This window comes from Epinephelus fuscoguttatus, linkage group LG11 (genome assembly GCF_011397635.1).
Source record: "Epinephelus fuscoguttatus linkage group LG11, E.fuscoguttatus.final_Chr_v1".
Taxonomy (NCBI): Eukaryota; Metazoa; Chordata; class Actinopteri; order Perciformes; family Serranidae; genus Epinephelus; species Epinephelus fuscoguttatus.
In genome coordinates this window covers 29,511,429-29,528,515 of record NC_064762.1, presented here as the reverse complement: position 1 = coordinate 29,528,515, position 17,087 = coordinate 29,511,429, and the positions used below count along the sequence as shown (strand labels likewise).

Genomic DNA, 17,087 nt, shown 5'->3' with positions numbered 1-17,087 from the left:
GCGAATTAACAAAATGGTCCAGCGTCCAAACTCACGCGTTACGCACGAGTAATTCGCTTCACTCGCGCCCGGTGTGAACGCACAGTAACAGAGTATTCAGAACGATCTGAAGCCTGAGGTTTTTGCTCACAGGGATTAGTTTTATATACGTTTACCTCATTATTCAAAATTTTGGCCATGTTCCATATGAACAGCTGACATTGTAACATTATATATATGACAGCAAACAAGGAAAAGCATAATAGGTCCCCTTTCATGAACATCTGCTTGTGCTGCGTGCTTATCTACTAATTTCAGAGTAGACCTACTTCAAGTGTGCACTGTATCTGTCCATAGAGAAATTAATTGCATCAGGACTCAGTACTGACTGATACATGGACAACATTACATAACAAGGTGTCTAAATATGCGAAAATCCCAAATGAAAAAATTTTACTTTTGTGCATGTGCGTGTCTAACCTCCACAGCCTGGCAGATATCTTCCATCTGAGAGATGACTGCCTGGACGTGGTCGTTACTAGCAACCAGGATCGCAATGCTGTCACTCAGGTCTGTCTGCAAACATTCAGAACATCACTGACATTACATTTCAATACCAACATTCCTCTGAAAATATAATGCTGTGAAACTAAAAGGACTGTTTTGACTGCATCAAGAATCACCCAGCAACACATTACGTCCTAACATATATGTACAGAGGTGCGTGTACATTGCCTTTCTGTTTGTTTTGTTGACAGTCCTCTTGTGACTGACTATTGATCTTGACCAAAAAGGATGTTACATCAGTTTGAATATAAAAACTCCCACAAAGTTTCCTTTATTAGATTTTTATTTTTTGTATTAAGTTACATAAATCTGTTCTGTTAGACCTATGAAACTATGACATGTTGAAAAAAATCCCTCCACAAAGCGGGCTCATGTCTGGAGTGACTTTTTTTGTTACTAACTTTCTGCAAAGGCATACTGTTTAGAGACACAGCAACATCTAATTTTTTATTTTTTTTTATTTTTTATTTATTTATTTTTTTGCATAACACACCTAAACCAAATGGTAGAGATAGCTCAATCAAGTTAAATTAAATTCAACACATTTTTTTATTAAGATAAAGTGACTACAAATGTGCTTTACCAAACGGTTAAGCAAAACATTAAAGGGTTAAAAACACACATTTATTGTGTGCAGTGCATGGTGCAGTGTTGGCGGAGGAATGCACTCTGAGTACTTTCTAGTTAGAGAGCCTGTCACTGCCTAAAGCACAACAACATGAGTCACCAGCGTGCATCTGTTTAGCGTATCATATGACATCATGCACATTTTTCTTTACAGCTTCTGTACCTTTTTAGTGTCATTTATTAGTGTAACAAACACTCATCCTCTATCTGGGCCAAATTAAACCACAAACTTTTGTTTTTCATATTAACCTTTGCGTAAAGATGGAGGATCAACAACTTTCATCAACCTCATCTGAATTTCAGATGAGTGAATCAGAGGACAGAGTGAGAGATGGAGAGGCCGGCACTGAAATGTCAACAAAGCCAACTGCTCAATAACAAGCCGGACGCTGCTGCTGCTGCCATCTGCATGACAAAACTGCTGCACTTTGTCTTTGTGTGACTTTGTGTCACCACAAATAATGTAAATTATTTGTTTTCATGAGATATATTTAATGTAGAAGTTAATAAGTCTGGTATCATCACAACTGACCTGATGATGACCAAGCTGCATGCTGGATTTAATTTAAAAAAAAATAGTGTTTATTTCATACAATATACACAGAGAAATGCAGAATAATTATTCAGTGCACTGTATCGCAGCATTTAGGGCTTTTGCTAATTTCCAATGCCAGTATCTAGTCAGTGGCTATACAGTATTCACTTATATACTGTGCATTTGCACTGGGTGGTAGATCAGTGTGCATCGTGGTTTGTGTTATATCTTGGAAAGAAATACCAAACAAACCAAACAGAAAAGGAAAGTAAGATTTAAAAATAGAAGCAAAGAGAAGCATGTAGGATAAAGACCATCAAGTCGCCCACACGAGTTTAGACTTTTGTAAACACTCTTTGATGGTTCTTTGACCTTTAGATAAGCTTCAGCTTTCGTTAGAGATAAAAACCTCCAAAATAAAAACTGCCAGATTACTTCCAACACACACAACAACAATGTATCTGCCTCTGGTTTTGTTGCTTTGCCTGAAAGTGAAGTGAAAGAAGTAGAGTGATGAGTGTTGTGAGGTGGAGAGCAGTGATGTGGAACTGGGTGAAGGAAAGAGCAGTGAAGATGAGTAGAAAATGAAATTCACCAAATTAACTAAAAGGAAACAGCAGTACAGTGGAGTACATGTAAGGTGGTGTAAGGTGAACTGATGTAGACAATAGTGAAGAAAAGTGAGTAGAGTGGCATGGTGTGAAGCTTCACTCAAGTTAAGTTAAGTGAAATTGAGTAAGTGGAGTAAGGAAAAATTAAGCAGTTAAGTAGTGCGAAGCTATCACTTGTGAAGACTGCACGGCTCTTCTTATCTCTTGCTTGCTTTCGTCTCTCTTTTCAAAGTTATTTTTCATGTCTTCATGAGGATTATCTTCATTCTGTATTTATGTTTCTTGATTTTTGCAACATTTGCTGTTATCTTTAATTTCATTTTCTTGTGCAACAAAACACCAAAGCAAATGTCTTGAATGTGAAAAGGTAATTGCAAAAAACGGCACTCTGTTTTTGATTCCAAAGACAAGTAGTCTAAAGGTAGTGAGGCTTATTGGACTGAGCTTAGGGTGCTTTCAAACCTTCCCTGTTTGGTTCGGTTCAATCAAACTCAAGTTTGTTTGCCCCTGAAGTGCAGTTCATTTGCGCAGGTTCGGGTGCGCACCAAAACAATCGGACCGAGATGTTCTTGAAGAGGTGGTCTCGGTCTGCGGTTCATTTGTGGTGAGAACGTGTTGAACCAACTGCAGTCACATGACACATTGTTTGTGTTAAACATGAGCATGTTACAGTCCTGGAGGATTATTAATGTGCGCCTCCTCCTGTGCTGCCTTAATATGCACATTCAGCACATCCAATGCATCAAACCATTGTTTTCTAGTTGGAGCCGCGCCTCGTTTTCAAACTGTATGGTTTGACTAAAATGAACATTGACAGCAATATAGTCCACGATGACCAGCGCTAAAATCAACCTGCGTAGTTGTCCCTCCATTGTGACATTAGAAAGTGTCACATTTATCTTGCAAGTGTACTCTTCTTCAACGTTTTGTTTACTTCCTGGATTTTTCCCACGTGGAAATTCTGACCAATCAAGAGCAGCTTTCTCACACAAGGCATTTTATCTGGTCCACTTGTCAATGCTGCCGTGAGAACACGAACCAACTCTAGGCAATTATGCAACTTTGTAATAAAATTAGTCCCTGATTCAGACCAGAGCAAGACAACTCTAGGACTGAAAGCACCCTAAGTAGCGTGAAGTGGAGTAAAGTGATACGAAGTGAACTGCAGTGAAATGATGTGGAGTGGGGTCATGTAAAAAGAGGTGAAGTGAAGTGGCATTATAAACCGGAGTGATGTGAGCTGAGTATATTAACACCTTCACATAATGAAGTCGATTCTTTACCTTCTGTCTCATGTAAACGCTGCTGAGCGGTGCGACATCACAGTCTTTGTGTTTTCCAAACACCTTGCACATGGAGCAGGTTGGCGTCTCACAGGACAGGCAGTAGATATTGATCTTCTCCTCTTCATGTTCTTCACACAGCAGCTGCTGCTGCTGCTCTGGCTTCATGTTCACAAGCCTGGATGAGACAAAAAGGAGAAATGGATCATCAAAAGGTTCATGCACAGCTTTGTGAAAAATATATACTCTACTAATGAGAAATAAAGTGTTTTTGACTTGTTTTTAAATCCAAAGTTTGTAACAAGAGTTAAGCTCAAAAACTAAAAGTTTAGTCATAACAAAGGGCAGACATTAACCTTGAGGCACTTTAAGTCCAAGTGTGGAAGAGTTAACTCGTGTTTTCACACTGCTCAAACAAATCAGCATTTTTTGCCCAGAGGTACATCCTGTGTTTTTCTTACAAGATAATTCCAGGTAGGGTATTTATTCTTTGGCAAAAAGAATATCGAAGCACAGGTGTCTTTGCTTCTGGCCATCATTGTGATGCACTTATTATAATGTGCCTAAAATGCTCTTAAAGGCCAGATTTCCATGCTCTAGTGACACAGTGCCTGCAATTCTTAAACTGCTCTTACTGCTGACATATTTTTTCATGTCAGGGGATGATGTAAGAACTACTCCAAAAAATTGGCTGAGATCACTTTTGTTTCTTTGCTATCTGAGGATTTCAGCTTCCCATAATATACCTCCAAAGGACACCATAAATACACTGAACCAAGCGTTAGTTCAGGCAGGACACAATTTTAAGCTCAGCTCACATCCCAGCTACATCAGCTGATCTCAAACAGCCCAATCAACTGATGGAGCAGCTGATTGATGAAAGGGAGTCAGCTGATAGATCACATGATTCCTTTCTATGCAACCAATTGGTGAATCTCATTCAGGGCGCCCTATTTAAACTGCTCTGGCCTGCCTACTGTTGCTGCTTCCTCTGCAAGCTGCTCTGCAACCCATCTCCACCCCAGCTCCTCCTTTTCATGCTGTATCTGACTTATCACTGTTCCTGGGGGGTCTTTGCTGCTACTCTCCCTGCTTTAGGCTTTACATGAAGGCACATGGAAGGGCAGGGAGGTTTGCTCTCCCTGCCTCAGGCTTTCCTTATTTGCATGTGGAAGGGTGGAGAGGTGTGCTCTCTCTGCCTTAAGGCTTTCCACGTAGGCATGCAGAAGGGCTGAAAGGTGTGCTACCTCTACCTTTGGCTTTCCACATAATCCTGACTGAAATGTATTTTAGTGTGATTTTATGTAATTTTCCTCTCAGATTTGTCTCTGTCAATGTGCATTTTATATGATTATTTCAAGGCCACACATTTGAAGGAGTCCTTTTATGCTTTCCCCTATTTTCTGTCATCAGTATAATGTTACAGTGTCGGATGTTCATAGTAAATGTGACCAAAGTTTTAAATAGGGAGTAATTCCATGTTCGCAAAAATCTCAGGGCTGTTCTGAATACTCTGTTTCTGTTTTTTCAACTTTTAAGACAAGCTGACATTAGCTCATGACAGATTTCTTTATATGGTCATCTGCTCCAGACACTCTACTGCAAGTGTTCAACTTAACTTAGCCTACACTGCTACATGTAGCTACATGCTAATGTCAGGGAGAACTGATTTTGGTTCATTCATTCATTCATCTTCTAACCGCTTCATCCTCTTGAGGGTAGCGGGGGGGCTGGAGCCTATCCCAGCTGGCATCGGGCGAGAGCACCCTGGACAGGACGCCAGAATATCACAGGGCTGACACATAGAGACAGACAACCATTCACGCTCACATTCACACCTACGGACAATTTAGAGTTATTAACCTAGTCCCCAATCTGCATGTCTTTGGACTGTGGGAGGAAGCCGGAGTGCCCGGAGAGAACCCTAGCTGACACGGGGAGAACATGCAAACTCCGCACAGAAGGGCTCCCAATCCCCGGGATCGAACCGGCAACCCTCTTGCTGTGAGGCGACAGTGCTAACCACCATACCACCGTGTCGCCACTGATTTTGGTTGTTGATGTTAATTTCTCCCTTATTTCAGAACATATTTCTGCCATGAAGATTTTGGTTTAGAAGTTTTAATTGGTGATTTCTCACGGTAGAAAGTGCCAGTATCCTCTGTAATTTCCCCAGCTGCAATGATTGCACAAAGACGCAGAGATGCAGAAGGATGTATGTATTAAGAGAACTGGACACAGCATCAAAGGCTGAACGGGACTCCGTTCATTCCTATTGCTCGGTATTGCATGAATCCAAGAAAAGAAATTTAATCATGCAGCTCTTCTAGACCAGTGGTGTTCAAACTGTTCTTGCCCAAGTTACACCAAAGGGCATGCCAAAATCTCAAGGCACACCTGTATTTATATCTGTACAATAGCTTCTATAAGGTGTGTTAGCACTTTTATCATGACATAAGACAATAAATATAAGAAAAAATAAGACAGACAGCTTTCGTGATACTGTCTACGGACAGTTTTTTTTTCTTTTTTCTTTCAGTGGTGGGTCATCTTTGCTGGTGCTTTGTTGTAATTTGCTCTGTAAAGCGATCCATTGTCCCACTCAGGCATCTCTTCTTTTAATTGTTATCATGCCTCACACTGGCTGCCAATTAGGGCTTTTGATGTGTCACACACTTATAATTCCCATGCACAAACAGCGACAAATTGGTTCCCAGTGAAGGTTTTTTAAATGAATTCAATTAAATAAATTTTTTTCGCTAGTCTTTGCCTCCCTGTTAGGAAATGGATATGCACGACATACTGATACAGTCAGTTAAAAATTCATTCATAACTTTTTGTATAGGCCCAGTTGAATATTGCAGTAATCATATGTGGTTATCACAAAATTCCCACAGCGCAGCTGGATTGGCACCTGCATTGACACCTGGATTGACACCATTTGAGAACCACTGTTCCAGACTTTCTAAATGTAATCAGACAGAATAGATCAAATCCCCAGAGTGAAATGAGTCATTTTGCAGGGGTTGTGATGCTCAGAAAAATATATCCACTGATTTACAGGCATCTCTTTTATAATGTAAGTCTATGGGAAATACTCTCTATGGGCCACTATGTAAAATTGGCTTCAGAACTGTGCTGTTTCTATGGGTTTCTAGGGGTTGTGTGGAAGACCCCAAAACACTGATCAATTAGAGCAGACTGGGCTTTTTTGCGAGGGGGGCTTAAAGAAACGGAGGCTAAAACAGAGCGTCTCAGACAGAAGGTGAATACAGGTGTCTCAGCACAGACAGTATGAGGGAAATAAAGTGGAAACCCAAAATACAAGTATGAACCTGACAATTAGCCAAAAAGCTTCCCTTTAATTATCATACAAGCGGAAATGAACAACCAGATTAAACACCATTTCCCAGCCCTCACAGCGAGGTCACAGTGTTTCATGTACGTAGGCAGTGGGGACAGTTGGGTAGCATTGGCACTACGAAGCATCCTAAAAAAAGCAAAGCATATTTAACGGAAGTTACGGAATATGCAATAAAGGGTCCTTTGTACTCTGACGTAGGTGTCTCTGACAGAAACGATGATTAAGTAATGAGATGTTTTTTTCCGCGCATAAAAAAATGATGAGAAACTACAAGTTACAAAACATTTGTGAACAATCACATCTATTTTAGCCCACACACATAATGAGGGGACTCCTGTCCTTCTGTCGCCAGTGAATGCCAACTGTGACTCACTGAGCTTCTATTTTGGAGTGAGGATGACTTAAATATCAGTGTAGACTTGTAGTAAGTGTGTACGCTTATAAAAACACAAGCAGATGGACTGAAGAGGCTTCTACTTGGAACATTGTAATCTTTATGCAAATTTGTGAGCAGCAATAGACTTCAGACAACACAATGTATTTTAAAGCAATATGATGATTAATAGATTAACAAAAGAATAACCAAATTCAGGCCAGAAATATGCAACAATTGCTGCACAACTCAGTGCAGAAATGAGATACAGATTGTTCCTGCAAACTCTGTGTTAAACACGTGCCACGTCATCACTGCACTTCTACTGACTCCAGCTCCAAACTCCATTCTTTATGTTTCTTCTTCGGTGTCTTTGACGTCCTTCACCTTCCTAGTATGTTTTCCATGCACACACATCATATCTATAACTTGTAGTAAACAAACAGTGCATCAAAATGCAAATATAGAAAGAAAATGGTATTCATCACCTGAGGGGTAACACACAAAATCAAGACAGCGGACATGGTTCAAAACTGGTGACACTATGGTGTTGAACTGTCACATTTCGTGTGACTGATGCTCAGTCTGACCTCTACTGACAGCTGTAAAATGAATAAATAGAGACATGTCAAAAAGCTTTTTATTAAGGCTAGCACACCATTTTATTTACAACATATCTTTTCTGTTTTATTAATACAGGTTTTTATCTTATATTATTGTTGTTGTCTAATTTTGTGTGCCTCATAGCAGTCCTAAAATATTTTAATTCTGGTTCAACCATGTCAAGCATTTTGTAACTGTATTGTAAAATAACCCCCCAATTCAGCAATATATTTGGCAATGCTGTACGCAGAAAGGCTAAACATATAATTGCCAATGCAATGCACTTTTGTATCTTGTATATGGTTTAATTGTACATTTTTATTGGTATGTGTCTGCCTGTACCTTTGATTTTTGAGAGGAGCCAAAGACAAATTTTCACTGAGGTGAACAATAAAGTTATCTATCTATCTATCTATCTATCTATCTATCTATCTATCTATCTATCTATCAATTAATCGATGATTAATGCAAATAAGCAGAGTCTCAGAAAAGTGTGTTATCGTATGATCCCCTCACTTTAAAATTACCGTATATATCATGTCAGCAAGTACCAGTTTGGTTTTTTATCTGCCTCAAAGTCTTAAACTCTCTAAATTGTCTGCAATGAAAACAGAATAAAACCCCATCACTAGGGATTAGTTCTGTGTCACTGTTAAACAAAGACTGTGGTCTGAATAGAATACAATACTGCTCTCTGTTGGTGGTCGCTCATGATTACAATAACATGCAGAGTCTTACTTCACATTCTATATTAAGACTTCTTCATGTTAAACCTGTTTGGAAGATGTGACGTAAATACAGACAACAACTGGGCAGAAAATAGTTCAGTTTAGAGTATTTATGAATAATGATGATCAAAAATGTCCTTATGTTTCCTTACAGTTAAATAAGTGTCTTATTAGTCATTAAAGGAATACTTTAGACCCCAAATAACCATTGGCATATCTGTTACTTACTCTGTGTTGTGCTGAATTAGTCACAAAAACTCATTTATCCCGTCCTATGCTCAGTGCTTCCAAAAGACATGCATTTTCGCTTAAACTTTAGTATTCAAACTGAACTGAAAGTGAAATGTATATATGTTCTCCTCAGTGCCAGACTCCATTGACAAAACATTGCAAGTCTACCACTGCCACCATCAGTTTGTTTGTTTATGTTATTATGTGACTTCAATACAATCATCCCGAGCATATTAATTGGCATGCTACAGAACTTGGACTTCTCCCCCTCCATCTGTGCCTGGATCAAGGACTTCCTCACTGACCGCCCACAAACCGCCAAAATCGGCCCCCACTGCTCCTCCACCCTCACACTTAGCACCGGCTCCCCACCAGGCTGTGTGCTGAGCCCACTCCTTTGTGCCCTGTACACTTATGACTGTACACCTAACCACTCCAGCAACACAATCATTAAGTTTGCTGATGACACCACCGTGGTTGGCCTCATAACCGGAGGAGTTCTTGAGGACCTACATCTCGGAGGACCTGTCCTGGCCAGCAAACACTCTGACAGTGGTCAGAACGTCCCAGCAGCGGTTGCGTTTCTTGAGACTGCTCCGTGAGGTGGACCTGAAGAAGAAACTGCTAGTGGCTTTCTATCGATCTAACATCGAGAGTGTCTTGGCATACTGTGTTACAGCGTGGTGTGCCAGCTGCACGGCAGCAGACAGGAAGGCACTGCAGAGGGTGATTTCCACAGCAGATAAAATCATCTCTCTGCCCTCCCTGGAGGACATCTTCCCCTCCCAGTGCCTCTGCAGAGCCAGGAAAATCATAAAGGACTTCTCCCACCCTGGTCAATCACTGTTCACCTAACTGCTCTCCGGCAGGCGGTACAGCAGCATTAAAAGCAGAACAAACAGATTTACAAACAGTTTCTTTCCGTGGGCCATCACAACTCTAAACTTCCTTACCTCATAAACTGTCCTAATTCTCATTTCCAGTCTGGGTGACATTACATACATTAAGTGCAATAACAACATCTGCCTAGTATTGTTGATTATTATTTGATTATTATGACAATAAAGGAATAAAGGACTTCTGTTCTATTCACCTACTGATCAAGGCAGTGGTAGACCAGCAACTCTTATGCTAAGAGAGGTTAAATTGCTGTTCTTGTCAATAGAGTCTGGCTTTGAAAGGAGCATAGATAAGTTTTGCTTTCAGTTCCTTTTGTTGTTGTTGTGTTAAGGTTTCAGCAAAAATGCATGTGTTTGGGGCGCAGAATATGATTTTTTTTTTTTTTTATCCATATTTAACCAGGTGAGTCCCGTTAAGATCAACAATCTCTTTTACAAGGGAGGCCTGGCCAAGATAGCAGCACAATAAGACTTGGATTATACTGCACCAGTTGTGTGAAAGTTTGCAAGCGGGTGATTTGATTTAGGTTTGCTGAACTAAACATGGACCCCTATGACTTCAGTTCATCAAGAATTTTCTCCTTTTTTGGAGTCTTTGTTCATCATCAAGGCATGTGAGAAAAACAAAGCTTTCTTTGCAAATTCAGCGTAACATGGAGTAAGTTATTGATATACAAGTGGACATTTTGTGGGTGAAGTATTACTTTAAAGGTTTATATAGTGTAAGTGTGACTCCATATCCCTCCAGCACACACATACACACTCACCTGGAGGACTCCTGCTGCCTGTAAATGTCTATGATATTCTCCACCAGCAGGTTCCTCTGCAAACCGTAGACCCCATGGCGGTCCAGCAACACCTCCTGGCGGCACGATGGACAGCGAAAGCGGGCGCCACTGGAAGCCATGGTGGAGGAGCCGCGGGACTGCCACAGTGGGTTAGCTGACTGGATAGACAAGGAGAGAGAAATAAATTTTTTTTTTCTTGTTTTAAAAAAGGTCCATTGATGGCTCCTGAGAAAAAGATAAACTACCACCATCTTCTCTTCCTATTCCAAAACATGGAGGTTCCCATTAGGATGTCTTTGTGATGACTAAGCTTGTGATAACTTCTGGAGCAGTTCATAATGTTTCTGTTTTGTAATGCCAGGATCAGATTACAGTACATGGTGTATTTGTCTTCTGAGATGGGCACACAGTCATTAATCCTTGCATCAACAAGGCATTTTCACCCAGAGGACTGCTGCTCACTGGATATTTTCTCTTACTCAGACCATCCTCTGTAAACCCTAGAGATGGTTGTGTGTGAAGTGAAAATCCCAGTAGATCAGCAGTTTCTGAAATACTCAGACCAGCCCGTCTGGCACCAACAACCATGTCATGTTCAAAGTCACTTAAATCCCCTTTCTTCCCCATTCTGATGCTCTGTTTGAACTTCAGCAGGTCATCTTGACCATGTCTACATGGCGAAATGGTTGAGATGCTGCCATGTGATTGATTGATTAGGTATTTGCGTTAATGAGCAGTTGAACAGGTGTACAAGTGGCCAGTGAGTGTATAATTACTCATTACTTTTCGGATTAAGTTTTTAGACCAAAACATTTGAGGAGTTTATGAAATATCTCTATTATTAAATTAGCAGTAGTGTTAATGTTATGTTGAATTCTTGAAGAAAACTTTGTTTTTATTGCATGCCAGAACATTCTTGATGAATTAAAGTTTTCACGAGTTTTCTCCTCTTTTTGGATTCTTCGTTCACCATGGAGGCATGTGAAAACAAAAGGTTTCTTCACAAATTGAACGTAATACAAGGCAAGCTTTTGGTATAGCTACAAATGATAATTCTGTGTGTGAAGTTATCCTTTATCTACCATGTAAGACAAATCCCAGACTCACCTGGAAGATGTCGTTGGCACACTTGCGGCAGAGGTTGTGCTGGCAGGGCAGGATGACCACAGGTTTGGAGAACATCTCCAGGCAGACCGGGCAGATCAGCTGCTTCTCTAGGTTCTCCATGGTGGCTCCTCCGCCTGCACCAGGCCCAGAACTGCCTGCTGATGGAGGCCTGAGAGCAAAGTTCATTCCCTCCAGGCAGCGGTGAGTAAAATATCAAAGATGAAAGAAGAGGATAACAAGCAGAGATAGGTGGGGAATGTTCTGGATGTTGGTTTTGTTGGTGTTTGTAGTCGTATTTTCTCTCTGTTTTCTGTCCTCGCTCTCACAACTTCTCTTTGCCCCAGCTGTCTATCCTTTTACCCTCGCTGCCAGCCTGTCTAACCCTCCCATGCCCGCTGTCTCAGTCCCACAGCAGCCGGATTGTTGACTGTTGGTATTTTTAGCTCCTCAGTTTGTTCTGGCTTGGGTTACTGTCTAAACTGTTCTGCCCCGGTTGGACCACTGGAAAGTCCGGGCGTGGCAGAGGATCAGGACAGTGATCAAATGATAATGTTTGTATGTAGTGTGATACTTAGGAGGGGATCCTGGTGACATAATGCAACCTCTGTCTGCCATGTTTGTCATTAGCACTTCAGAAAAAACAGCTCCATTTCTCAGTTTAGACTTGTGTTCGTCACAGCAGTACTCAGTGACCAAAAAACTGATACCACCTATTGGTTTTGCATTGTTCAGCTTGCTACTGTGGAAATACTCTGTTACAAGTCAGTCATTATGCTGACTCGAATGCAGGATTCGAATCCTGGTCAGGGTAGGTAACAAATATCCAGTCCGAACCCTTAGGCAAGGTCCATAATGCTGCCTTCCTTAGGATGAGTGAAATCACAAAAACAAGAGTCATACCAGCTTGGACGTCGCCCGGGTCAACAAGGTCCACGTCGGGTGTTGGAGAACCAGGGCAACCTGATGAGAAATGGGCTACTGAAACAAGACATGGATGGACGAGAGCAGAGAATATGGAACTGTTGGAAAGCTACTATACAACCTACCCCAGTGAGAGGGGCTACATGCAGAGGATGTGGGATATATGGATGAAACCCAACATCTAGACTGAGAAGGAAACAACACCTATCCCAGTGTTCCAACATCCACAAATGACAACTGCTATCGCACCTAGAGGCTGATATAGAAGCAGGGGTCTACCACACCAGACAGGACCCCAGGTGCGGGCTGTGCAAAGATGCTCCTGAGACAGTTCAGCACAATAGCAGGGCCTACATGGAACATCATAATCAAGTGGCTGACACAGTGTACAGGAACATCTGCACTGAGTATGGGCTGGAAGTCCCAAGGTCACAGTGGAAGACACCACCTAAGGTGGTTGAGAACGACCAAGCTAAGATCCTGTGGGACTTCCAGATCCAGACTAACAAACTGGTGATGGCTAACCAACCAGACATCGCATTGATGGACAAACAACAGAGGAAGGCAGTGGTGATAGATGTAGCAATCACAAGTAACAGCAACATCAGGAGCCTGAAAAATACCAAGGGCTGAAAAGAGACGTGGGGAGTAAAGGCAACAGTAGTGCCAGTGGTAATCGGAGCACTCGGAGCTGTGACCCACAAACTAGGAGAGTGGCTCAAGCAGATTCCTGGTACAACATCTGAGGTCTCTGTCAGGAAGAGTGCAGTCCTAGGAACAGCTAAGATACTACGCAGAAGTCTCAAACTCCCAGACCTCTGCATCGCTGTCAGTATTCCTTCTAAGGCTAAGCACAACATAGGCTAGTCATTGACGGTGTGAGAAGATCCATATAATAGACTATTTTTAGGAATTTAAGGAGTCGACAACATGATCAGAGTCTGCCTGATTTATCATGTGTTCCAGACCTCAGCTGGGTTGTGGTCCTCAGCATCACTGTCATGCATTTTAGTAAGGTAAGCACAATATGGTCATCGGTGGTGTGAGAAGATCAGCACAACAGATTATTTTTAGGAAGAAGATATCTGCCGCTCTACTCTGCTAACAGACTCATAATAAGCATTAAAACTTGTACCTTGTCATTTCCTGTTCTCGCTCTCTTGTGCTCCCACTTTGTTTCCTGTCAGGTGTGACATGAGTGCCACACCAAAGCAGTCTCCCAAGACACAGATAACAGTGTTGCAGCAGCCTCTGAAAAGCACTAACAACATCAGACTTTAAAACCAAACCAAATATATGCTGCTTTACCTGGATTTTGTTTTTTTCTTTTAACTCTTTGTACCTCTGGCATTTTGTGTGGCTGGTGTGTACCTGACTGAACAAATGGGAAAAATGTACATTAGTTAGTTACACATTACAATATACCTCAAATTATAGAACATTACATTACATTACATTGAAACCTGCCCCATTCAGAAAGAGCACTTTTAGCGACTTGTTGAGTCTCTTTTTAAACTGATGCTAGGCTAAATCACCTGTCCTTAGGTTAAGAGCTATTTTGCTGTGAGGTAAACTCACACATCTGTACCTTAAAATCTGCGTAAACTAGAATTATTGCCTCACAGTTGTATGCCTCAGTGAACTGTTTAAGTTGCAGTTACAGTAGTTGTAAAGGATCTATACAACAGAGTGTCAAGATGGACACCCAAGATTAGTGTCACTGAGTCAGTATCTGACCAAATGTCTCCCCTTCTGTTCCTGAGTTTTGATGTTGAATAATGACCAGAAAAGTGTTTTTGCAGTATGATGTCGCAGTGAAGTTGACCTTTGACCTTTTGGATATTTAAGGTTATCACTTCAACATTTTATCCTATCAGTCATTTGTGGGAAATTTTGTCATATTCAGTGTATGATTGCTTGAGTTATGGCCAAAGACATGTTTGGTGAGGTTACAGTGACCTTTGATTGCTGACCACTCAAGTCTAATGAGATTATCCTTAAGTCCAAGTGGACATTTGTGCCAGATTTGACTGCGGTTGGGGTGTGTGCTGTCCTTGATGATGTTGTTGGCCCTCCTGATGACCCTGCTGTTGTAAGTGTCCTGAATGGATGGACAGACTGCTCCTGATTGAACTGGTGAGGACACTCTAGACTGTACAGCTGTAACAGCTGAGGATATTAGTAAGCATGTCAAATTTCCTCATTTTTCTTAAGAGGTACAGTAGCTGCTGGGATTTCTTGATGATCTGTTTAATTCATCTTGCACTTATTTTCCTGTTCATGATCTTTTGATTTCATCCTGAATTGTGCAGTACTCCTTCCTCCGACAGGACTGACTGAGTCTTGGTTTGGACTCACCTGAAATTAAAAAAAAACAGAGCGCCTGGGTCTCTGTAACCATGGCAACAACGACACTGAGTGACTTACTAGTTATTCTGTCATTCTCGTCCACAAATTCTGATATAATACTTTTTTTGTTTTGTGAAACTCTTTTGGATTTATTGTTTCTCATGTCATTCCAAGCTTGTGAAACCAGTTTATGAATTAGAGGGTGGGCTCAGATGTGCAGGACAAATCACAGCCTGAATTGATTCAGTAAGGGCCATTGAATTTTATTTTTCAATGCGTGACAATCCTGCATTATACAGGATAGGTGGCGACCCAAGTGAAAATGTATGTATGAGGGGGAAGCTATCTGAACTCATAGTCCTTCAGTAGCCCTCACCTCTGCTTCTGGCTGGGGCCTGCTTGGAATGTTCTGATAAGTAGACTTTCACATGTCTCTCTTGGATATCATCATAAATTGTTGTCATAGAATCTCTAATGCAAAAAAAAAAAAAAAATCACTTGTTAAAAATGAAAAAGTTAAAGTGCATTAATGCTAAAGTTAAGGCTTCACTTCACTTCACACTCACTGTATCGTGCAAAATGTCAACATTTACAATGTGTGAGCTGACGTGACATGACGTGCACTAAGCTAAACTTTTGGATTCTGAACAAGGTGGCAGACACAGTGATGACACTGAAGAGACGATGTTTACATAACGTCTACTGCTCAGGGGGTTTGCTCTTCATCTACAAATTAAATAGTTATTACTTGGCTGAGATAATTGTCTGCACACTTACTTGGCCAATGAGGTCGATTCTTATGGGAATGGATATCTGTGGCACTCCTGCTTGTTAGGTTATCTGTAATTTGTACCTTTAACACCGAGTGGCAGCAAAAGCTAATTGTGTGTGTGTGTGTGTGTGTGTGTGTAGATCTGCAAAAATGTGCAGTGAATTAGATATGGAGACTTTACGTTAATGTAACATGTAGTGTAAAGATGACTGTCCCTCCCCTAGGCCAAATAAAAAAGACATAACTCCCTCCAGTGCTTAAAAAAATATTTGAAGTGCCTCCCCTGTTTTGCACCTCCCTCTCCCTGCTCATAAATAATGAACAGTCAGTCCCTTGGGGGAATTTGGACAACTTTATAGGTGTAAATCAGTCACACCTGAACAGAAAATGAATGTCTCCCCTTTTTTTTTTTTTTTTTTTTTTTTTTTTACCAGTAATTTGTATTTCAATGCCAACAAATTACAGACCATACAACAGGTTGCTGAATACATTTTGATTGTTTAACCCAGCTCCCACTCAAACCCCACCCCTCTTTTCACCATTCTCCCCTCCACTACCCAAAGGGATAGTAATACCGACACAGATTCCTTATTTAGATAGAGGATCTTTTAAATATACATTAAATTTGTCCATATTAAAATTGTCTTGAGTCATGCTGATGATAGGTGTAGGTAAAAAAATGTCCAAAAAGCTTCGAAGTTGGTGAATACTTAAAATATCTATCTTCTTAGCTGCAGTTCAGTTCTGCAAGCTAGATGTTGGGTGTTTTTTCTATAAGGGAAGGTGGGAATCATTATTTAGAAGATATAAAGCAGGGTCCATTGGTAATTGCTCCCCCATAAAGGGCCAGATATCATTCCCATCTGATGTTTACGTCTCCGTTAGCTATGCTCTATGACAAAATTTCGAATGTATATACTAATGATATTGGTCTGTTAATTTTATTGCATATCTTTTATTTACCTGTATCACAATTAGTTTGAAACCCCTGGCACTGTCTATCTCTTTGTTGTTCCTTATTCTGTGATCTTCCGTTATGTTCTCTCATACTATTGTCTCTATGTTCACAAGGAAATGTGAAATAAAGAATATTCTAAAAGAAAGGTTGGTTTGCTTATTACAAAAGTATAGCTACCTAACGTTAGCAACCTTATAAGGTTAATAAATGCTGCTTAATGTGAACTTAACGTGGCATAACATTCTAAGTTGCAGTTATATCGACCTTATAATGTTTGTCTTTGAGTCATTGGTGAACTTTGATCAGAAAACTGCCCAAAAAGTTCAGTGAGTTTGCCCCGAAATTAGGTTTAAACTGCGTTTACACTCCTATTGCACACACTTTCACAACAC

General features: G+C 40.8%; 1 protein-coding gene across 5 annotated transcripts in view; it reads right to left on the bottom strand.

Moving 5' to 3' along the window:
• The window catches only part of trim54 (tripartite motif containing 54), a 31,577-nt gene that overhangs the window by 14,085 nt on the left and 405 nt on the right, over positions 1 to 17,087 (bottom strand). For 2 of the 5 annotated variants that reach the window (XM_049589514.1, XM_049589518.1), the window contains exons 1-4: positions 11,696 to 16,130; positions 10,568 to 10,746; positions 3,603 to 3,780; positions 460 to 555 (exon numbers count right to left, since the gene is read on the bottom strand). In XM_049589514.1, coding sequence (XP_049445471.1) covers positions 460 to 555; positions 3,603 to 3,780; positions 10,568 to 10,746; positions 11,696 to 11,881 — 639 coding nt within the window. In that variant the 5' untranslated portion in view covers positions 11,882 to 16,130. Of the gene's footprint in view, positions 1 to 459; positions 556 to 3,602; positions 3,781 to 10,567; positions 10,747 to 11,695; positions 16,131 to 17,087 lie in introns of those variants that run through there. The other 3 variants (XM_049589517.1, XM_049589515.1, XM_049589516.1) reach the window with 3 other exon arrangements.